The 8,567-nt window shown below is 41.4% G+C and overlaps 1 protein-coding gene across 2 annotated transcripts in view; it reads left to right on the forward strand.

Annotated features, from left to right (window-relative positions):
- MCU (mitochondrial calcium uniporter) overlaps positions 1–8,175 on the forward strand; it is a 97,250-nt gene extending 89,075 nt beyond the window's left edge. Inside the window, exons 5-8 of one of the 2 annotated variants that reach the window (XM_082486766.1) lie at positions 2,062–2,222; positions 2,705–2,908; positions 5,009–5,125; positions 6,322–8,175. In XM_082486766.1, the coding sequence (XP_082342892.1) occupies positions 2,062–2,222; positions 2,705–2,908; positions 5,009–5,125; positions 6,322–6,399 (560 nt within the window). In that variant the 3' untranslated portion in view covers positions 6,400–8,175. The remainder of the gene's footprint in view (positions 1–2,061; positions 2,223–2,704; positions 2,909–5,008; positions 5,126–6,321) is intronic. The other variant, XM_082486765.1, reaches the window with a different exon arrangement.
- The last annotated feature ends 392 nt before the right edge of the window (positions 8,176–8,567 follow it).

Raw genomic sequence — 8,567 nt, forward strand, 5'->3', positions numbered from 1 at the left:
ATAAGACAACATGATAAAGGAGGCTGATCTATCAAAAATCAGGAGACTGACCATATCTTTTGGGTCTGAGACTACCTTGGGTGGCTGACTTCCCGGAAGACCTGCTGATATATGCTATCTTCCTCTGTAGATGTAGTTGGCCTCCAAGGATATTTGTGCAAGGAAAATAATAAAAATGTATTCTAGCATTTTATTGTTCATGATATCAAAATACCAAGTAAAAAAGAAATGTCTGTCTTGAGGTACTTTGTGCAGCCACTTGTCCTTAGCATGCAGGAGTCTCTGGAATTAGGAGTGCAGCATTGGGTGAGATGCTGTTTCTCCCCTATCTGTGGATTTGACTGACCTCCGCTAGAGATATGTTCCAATGTCCCTAAAAGCATCTTGACAGAAAACTCTGCATGAAGACTGACTGTCTCACACAAAAAAAGTTACCCTCTGCTCTCTCACCCCACTGCTGTGTCCTAAATGCAGTGTTTTCACCCACTTAAAAGATACTGTAAGCCAGAGAAGTGGAGCGACAATTTTAGGCAAGTATGTCTTCCAACTGTTAGCCCCTGAGAGCAGGTGATGATATCAAGCCTAGCTGGTCTGGTCTGTAATTTTTAATACAACTAAATGAGAATGCAAACGTGGTGTCTATTTCTGCACTGGAGAAATCGCTGTCCCGAGGTAAGGCAATTCATACATCCCACTTACCTAATGTTTGGGAGAGCAAAGTTTGTGTCGGTGAGTTGGTGTGTTTTTTGTTAGCTCGCTTGTATGATCTACCCATTGTGTGCTGGTAGGTGAGCTCTGGGATCACCTAGGTTACATGAAATGCTACCTCTGATTCATTTGCCAAGGAGATTTCTATAGTTAGTTTATATTAAAATGAGTGTGCCCATAAATAGGTACTGGGATTAGTTCTGTTAAACTTCTAAACTATTGCTTTTCCATTTTTACAAAATCACCCTGTGTATTTTGAGATGAATACTGTAATCTCAAATACTAAGTGCTTTTTGATGGTCCCTTCAGTAGGAACACATGGGGGTTTTTTTCCTTCATAGGGGAACAGCAGCTCCTTAGCTGGGAGGGGGATATGGTGTGCTTTGTGTGCCTGGGCACAGACAATTGAGTCACTTTGTTCCCCTGAGCTGCTAGTGTTAAAACTTAAGTTGTCCATAGCTTTTAATGACTCTAAACTCTTTCACTCATTTGAGAGTTGCAGGCCAAGTCCAGACAGGTTGCTGCATCTTTCCCATGTCAGTTCTGTTTTCTGTGTTGGTAAAATCATATTTTGAGAAGATAACTTAAGGTACAAGACCAAGGATGCTACAAAAAAAATAGTATTTTTAGATTATTTGGCTAATGTCAATTTCTTTTGCTTTAATTTGAAACTTGTGGGTTTTTTTTCCATATGGAGTGTGTAATATATCACTAGTCACAACTCCTTTACGAGTTGATTTCCTTTGGGAATCCTTTTTGTGTTGAAATGCAGGAATAAAGGCAGTTTCAGTTAGTGGTCCTGTTATGGTCTTTATTTAAATACTATGAGGGATAATTCCATTGTCCTATAGGCATCATAGCACAGGGTTGCCCACAGAGTGTTGAGAAACAATTCCTGGCATTGGTATTTAAAATAATTACCTTAAGACTGCATGTTCTGCGGCAACTAACCCAAGATCTTTGGCTGCCATTATCAATAGTTGTGGTTGCTGATGTCTGAATTTTGTCTGTTTCTTGACAGCTGGTGTGATGCATTGTGCTCGTTTAGTTGTTCATTTGTCTTTGTTAAGTCTTACATGTAAATATGGATCAGAAGTAGCTGTTGATATCTGGCAAACTAATAGCATATATCTCTTTTCCTTGTTCTTATTAAATTTTAGGAATAGCCAATAATAAAGCCTGGTTTTCTTTGGAAGAAATTGTATTGTCTTAGAGTGCTGGAGCTCTTCCAAAGGCTTCTTTGTTGAAAAGATAGTTTCATGCGATTCCTGTGTAGACTAATAGCAGTTCTGAAGAGTATATGAGAAGTTCTGTGGATAAATGCATATAAAGCAGTCTCTTTTTTTTTCCTAGAGCTCTTAAGCCATGAAAATGCAACGACGCTGAATGATGTCAAGACATTGGTTCAGCAGTTGTACACTGCCTTGTGCATTGAGGAGCACCAGCTGAACAAAGAGAAAGAGCTGATAGGAAGACTAGAGGAACTGAAGGAGCAACTAGCACCACTAGAAAAAGTGAGATGTTTCCCATTGTATTTTACTTATCCTCCAAATGTGGCCTTAATTTATTTCAAGGTTTTAATTAGATCCCTGGCGTGCTTCCAGTAGTTTAAAGATCACTGAAGCAGAAGATGCAGTAAGTGTATACCAAACCATGTCTGTTTCTGGTTTCTGTGGAAGTATTTTGTTTCCTTGCTTTATATAATTGGAAATGAACTTGGTAGTAAATAAAGACAGGAGATAATGCAACAGGACATCTCTGAACATAGGAAATAAGCAGCTTTGCAAGGTATGCAGAGCATGCTCAGAATAAAATATGGATGATGGCAAGATACTGATGGAAAAGAAGGCTGGATTTCTCTGCATTAACCTAGACTCAAATCATATGTCTCAACTTAAGATTTAATATAAATACAAGGTGTTATTTTTACATATCTCTTAATTATATTAACTTATTATTTTTGAGAATGTAAGATGCGTACTTCTGTCTCCTTCAGGTAAGGATGGAGCTCAGCAGGAAAGCAGAGAAGAGGACAACCTTGGTTTTGTGGGGAGGCCTGGCCTACATGGCCACTCAGTTTGGGATTCTGGCCCGCCTCACCTGGTGGGAGTATTCTTGGGACATTATGGAACCAGTCACCTATTTCATCACCTATGGTAGTGCCATGGCAATGTACGCTTATTTCGTAATGACTCGCCAGGTAGGACTTGTTGTGCTGATGATACTTGAGTAGAAGACTTGTTTTGAGTTCTACTCCCTAGAAAAATAGGAAAATTGTGCCTGTTAGAAGTCTCTTTGCCCCTTCCTTATCCTGTCGGAACCTAGATGCCACTTGATTAAATTTGTGCTGTCCAGGATGGTGGCGTATGGTTGTGGGGTCTTCTGGTGGTGGTTATTGCTGATTTCCTGGTTGGGTTACCATAAATGCTGATGTATGTTTTATGATTGACTGCTTTAGTTATGCAGGTTCATCTACTGACGGGTAATGGTTTCTGCATGCACACACACACAAGTGGTGTCACACACATTGACTTGCTCCAGGGGCCTCCGAGAGCTGTGACTTATCAGCCCAAATAAACCAGGTGCATGAGGTACCTTCTGAGTTTCAAGAAAGAACACATCTCTGACACGAGATGCTGGTCTTCTTAAAGAGACAAAGGTTCAGGGATCGCGTTGGAAATGCTTTTGTTTGTGTTTCACGGGTCTGGCCTCCTATCCAGATGAAAGATCCTTCTCTGGATCCTGTGGATGCTGTGGATTTCTAGTACGTGGTTTGTCTCATTGCTCCCACTTAAACTTCATAATCCCACCTAATAATGAGGGGGGGCTCAAAGAGTCTTTGCTGTCACAAGACCATTAGAGCAGAGGCTGCAGGTGTTTCAGCGTGGTGTCCCAGGGGTCTGTCAGCTGTATCACTTCAGGGGCAGAGGACACATGTGCTGCAGTAGTTTTTGCCAAATGCAGTTGGAACTTCTGCCATGTTTGAACTCAGATTTGATTGTCATCTGTATCAGTTAGTCCCTTTTCTGCCAGACCTTAAAATCTGAGTGTTTCGGGTGCGGCTTGATTCTGAATGCAGCTTTTCTCCACCTCACAGCCCTGATCATTGGATGCATACCAGACACAGAGGCTGTGTGGTGTTCCAGTGCAAGGGAGAGTTAACTGCAGCAGAGGCAGACCCGTGCTTTGTAGAGGCTATGTGGGATTTGGTGTGAACAGTTCTGCTGCTCAGAGTTATCTGCGTGCTCTAAAAAGCTGTGACTTCTTGCAGTAGAGCATCCCTGGCATAAGCTGTTGTATTGGGTTCTTATTCTCACTTGCATAGCTTGGTTAAGAGATGAACTCATGAGCAACTATTGTTGATTTAATTAGCCATTGCATGTTTATGACCTTAAGAAAAAGAGAGTAGGAGCCATCTTACAAAGGCTTATTCTGGTATTTATAGCTTTTTTCCTCCCTTTCTCCACACCAACTTTTGAGTATTGGAACTCTGAAATTTGTTAGTTTTTGTTCTCTCTGCATGGAAGGATCCACACATTCAGGACAGGAGAGAAGTGATGGTAACTCGCTGCTGGAGCATAACCATATTAGTAGAGAACCAAATGCCTGACTGTACTGGGTCTGGATGGGATGGAGTTAATGCTTTTCATAGCAGCTGGTATGGTGCGTGTTTTGGATTTGTGACCAAAACAGTCTTGATACTGCAACAGTGGTTTTGCTATTGCTGAACAGTGCTTGCACAGCATCAAGGCCCTCTCTGTTTTCTTGCTTCCCCCAGCCCCCCTAGGAATAGGCTGAGGTTGGATGAGGTGTTGCGAGGGCACACAGCCAAGACAGCTGACCTGAACTGACCAAAGAGATATTCCATACCATATAATGTCATGTTCAGCAATAAACCAGAGGGAGGAGAGTTTCTCCAAAGTAGCTGTTGCTCAGAGACTAGCTGGGCATTGGTCTGCTGGTGGGAGGTGGCGAGTGGTTGCTTTTGCATCACTCGTACGGGGTTTTTTCATCACTTATTAAGCTGTCTTTATCTTGACTCTTGAGTTGTTCTTGGGGTTTTGCCCTTTTGATTCTCTTCCCCCATCTGGCTGTGGGGGAGTGGAGTGACTGGGTGGGGGCTTAGCTGTAGCTGGGGTTACCCCACCACACTGAGTGAGCTTAGACAATGCTGTCTGGTCTTGTGCCTTTGCTGACAGAAACTAGTCATCCTCCCAAAAACACACCTGATACATACTGTGCTGAGTTGCATCCTGTTGTGGCTTTATTCCTATCTTCCTTTTTTTTTTTTTCTCTTTAGGAATACGTTTATCCAGATGCCAGAGACAGACAGTACTTATTATTTTTCCATAAAGGAGCCAAAAAGACACGATTTGATCTAGAGAAATACAATCAACTCAAGGATGCAATTGCTCAGGTAACAAGAATTTTTCCAGAAGAGAAAGAAATTACTGCTTGCTAGTTCTTAGCTGCTATTAATAGATTCACCTCAAACAAGAAGTACCTTTAAGTTTTCAGCCCACTTTCTTGTCACAGTCCCAGTGCAATCACTGAATTGGCTTTGATATGCCCAGGAATAGAACTGCTGGATGTGTAAATCAACATGAAATGGTTGCCTGTATCTATCTGTAAGGGCCTTTTAGAAACTGCTGGCAAATCTCGAGTTGCTTCAGGCACTTCATGCCTCAGAGGAGCCTAATTCAAGATTTCCTTTCTTCTCAGCTCCTACACACCAGATGGATTTAGTGAGGAATGAAGACTTGCATCCATTCAGTTCATGTCTTCCTGACATAGTACTTCAGTACACTGGGTTGCAGTCTTGGAAAATAATGTTAAAAAAAAATTTAGCTGTATTGTTAGAGACAATGGGGGCAGATTTCTCATATTCTGCAGACGGACACTTTTGGCAGACTATCCACATTGTGGAATCTGTTCAACAAGGGAGTCAGGTAGAGATCTTTCCTCATGTTTCTGAGAGCCTTTCTGCAGAAGGATGGTATAAGCAGAAAAAGCAGAGCTACCACGTTCTTTTTCACTGCTTGGTATCATTTTCTGGTTTTTTCTTAGGGTCTGGAAATGACAGTGTAGGATATCCAGGGCAAGATGTGTTCTCTCTCTCTGCTTTGGAGAAGGAGCTGTGCAAGGAGTAGAGGGAGGTCAGGACTAGGATCTTTTGGTTTCATGAGAAAACCCAGAAAGACCCTTGGGTTTTCTCATGCCGTGATGAATGCAGATACCCTTGGGTAGCTGTATTTTCATGGAGCTTTTCTTCTAGAATCAACCATTCCCACTAATCTAGTTGTTCTGGGTTGGGCTTTTTTTAAAAGAAAAGGTTGCAGTGAGCTTATGGGAATCAAATCTTCCCTACCATGTTCCTTTTAAGTGGCTGCATGTAGACAAGTTTAAAGAAGTACAGAGCACATGTCTTTCAGTAAGTGCTGAGAATGGTTTTCCCAAATATGAGCTTGTGACTTTGCTTTACTTTTTGAACGCTTCCCTTCTGAACAGGAAAAACAAGGAAATACAGAAAATTATTTCCATTTTGTAAAGGGGAATGGTATTGGGGAGGGTGTATCGAGAGCTTGTTCTTTATAATGTGCCTTTTGCTTTTAGGCAGAATTGGACCTTAAGAGGCTTCGAGACCCACTGCAGGTTCACCTGCCCATCCAGCAAATTGATGAAAAGGACTGATCAGCAAAGAAGTTCTGAACCCCGGCAAAAAACCTGTTCATAGCTCTTGCCTTTTTAATTAAAGCATTGCAGGTGGAAGCTGGGAGGTGGTGTGGCGGTGGAGGGTTTTTACCTTTAATCAAGACAAAGGACTGTAGGGGGGGAATCTCTTAAATCTGAAGATGGGACATTGTGGAATGTTAGTTCTGAAAAGGGCTTGGCAAATAGTCATGTTTAAAAACCGTCTGAATGGCAATTCTATACAAATACAGGATTGGGGGGTTCATGATAAGAATGTAATGCTGGGGTGTAGGGATGTCTTCTTCCAGCTTTGCAGGGTCTGCCTCTTGATAAGACACCAGCAGCCTGCTTAGCTTTTTAAATTTTCCTTTACCTGATTCAGATCTCTCTTTCTCTCTCTCAAAAAAAAAAAAAAAGAACAAAGAATCCAAGCCACCTGGAGCTATGGCTGGTGATCAGAACTTGCACTCCACCGCCATTAACACGCACACTTCTGATCAGACCTGGTCTCTTTTATAAAAAAGTTACTACAAGACTGCTTTCTACTGGAAAACCGTGAGCTTTCCCTTCCCAGCCCACCCCATGTGCTCCACTGACTTCCTCCTTTGCTTATTTGTAGCACAGATTGGTTGTAGCCAAGTGAGAGAAGGAACGAGTTTTCTTCTGGACATTTGATAATTGATATTTTGGATTATTCCATAATAACTATGTAAACTTTGCGTCCCAATGCCCTTGAGCTCCTTCTAGAAATCAATGGCAGCATTGCATGAGAGGTTTTTTTATATTCAGTCTTAAGGGAGGGAGATTCCCCTCTTCCTACCCCAAATCTGATAGCCACCTGGACTATGAAATGATGAATGTTTAAAGGATTATAAAACTGTTGCAGAATTGTGACTCCTGCTTAAATGAACAGTTTTGGAATATGGAATAATTAAACTTGATATTTGACTGCTTGTGTAATGGGATAAAAAGTCTCATATATGGTCAAAGCATTTTCTTTGCCCGGGGGCTTTTTGAAAGCCCAAGGCTTTTACAGTGCAAGACACAGAACTACTTCAGTTCTCTAGCACTTTCCCCTGCTTAAGTAGCTTTAAATGAACTTTGCACCCACAGGCCAAAATTTCTTAGGAGTGGCTAATGACATCTCTTGTTCTTAGCTAAAAGAAATAGAGGAAGGAAAGTCGACCCATTGCCCTCTCTTCTAGCCAAGGCTGGCTGATTTCTAAGCAGATAAAAATCTTCTCGTTCAAAGCAGGTCAGTCTGTTTTAGCATCCTGCTGATAAATACTGTGGAGACAGGATGAAGGTGCGGGAAGGGCACTAAGCTTTATATACAGAAAGGCTGGCTGCTTTTTTGACATTTCACTACTACTCCTCACTGTGTCATGGAAAGAGGCTTCTGGGTTTTTTGGAGAACCATGTTTAAAAAAAAAAAAAAAAAGAAAAACAAATCAGTATTAATTAGATGCCAGGTGCCTTGTGGATGTGGAAACACAGCTGGGATTGCTGCCTCTTCTCACTCAATGGCATGTTGGACCGAATGGGTGCATGTTTCTATTTTTTTTCCCCTCTTCCCCTTTTCCTCTGTCTTTCAATTTAATTACATTGTGTGATTATTTTTTATCTGTTTTATCCTGTTTGTGTGGTGAGTTTTAAAGGGAAAAAAAATGAACACGATCCTGTAGCTGAATCCTTGGTGTGTTTGGGATGAGGGAGGGAGCATGGAGAAAAGTCCTTTAAAAAAACCCACAAAAAAAAAAAAAAAAAAAAAACAAACAAACAAAATCTGAACATGTGTAAAATCCTGTATCATTTATGAAATATGTATAAAAGAGCAATGTACTTCTGGAACAATAAATAACTATTCAATTTTTGAATTGGTGCTCTTGAATAATGTTATTTTCCCCAGCTGAGAATATTGTATGTGTGGCAGCTGTCCTGCTGAGTTTCCTCCATTTCTTTTTGTGTAGGTTGTTTCTTCTTGACCTTACTTCACTGAGGCCATGATGATGCAAGTAATAGCTTTCCTGAAGAAGCTCGGATGGAGATCTTGCTGCCATGCCTAGCTGCATAACACAGGGACCTCAGGAGCAGTTGAGGTGGTGAGGTAGAAGTAGAGATGTTTGGTCTAACAAAGATCTGCCTTTGTTTGACAAGCATAGTAGCTC

This window comes from Vanellus vanellus, assembly GCF_965231255.1.
Source record: "Vanellus vanellus genome assembly, chromosome: 7".
Classification (NCBI taxonomy): domain Eukaryota; kingdom Metazoa; phylum Chordata; class Aves; order Charadriiformes; family Charadriidae; genus Vanellus; species Vanellus vanellus.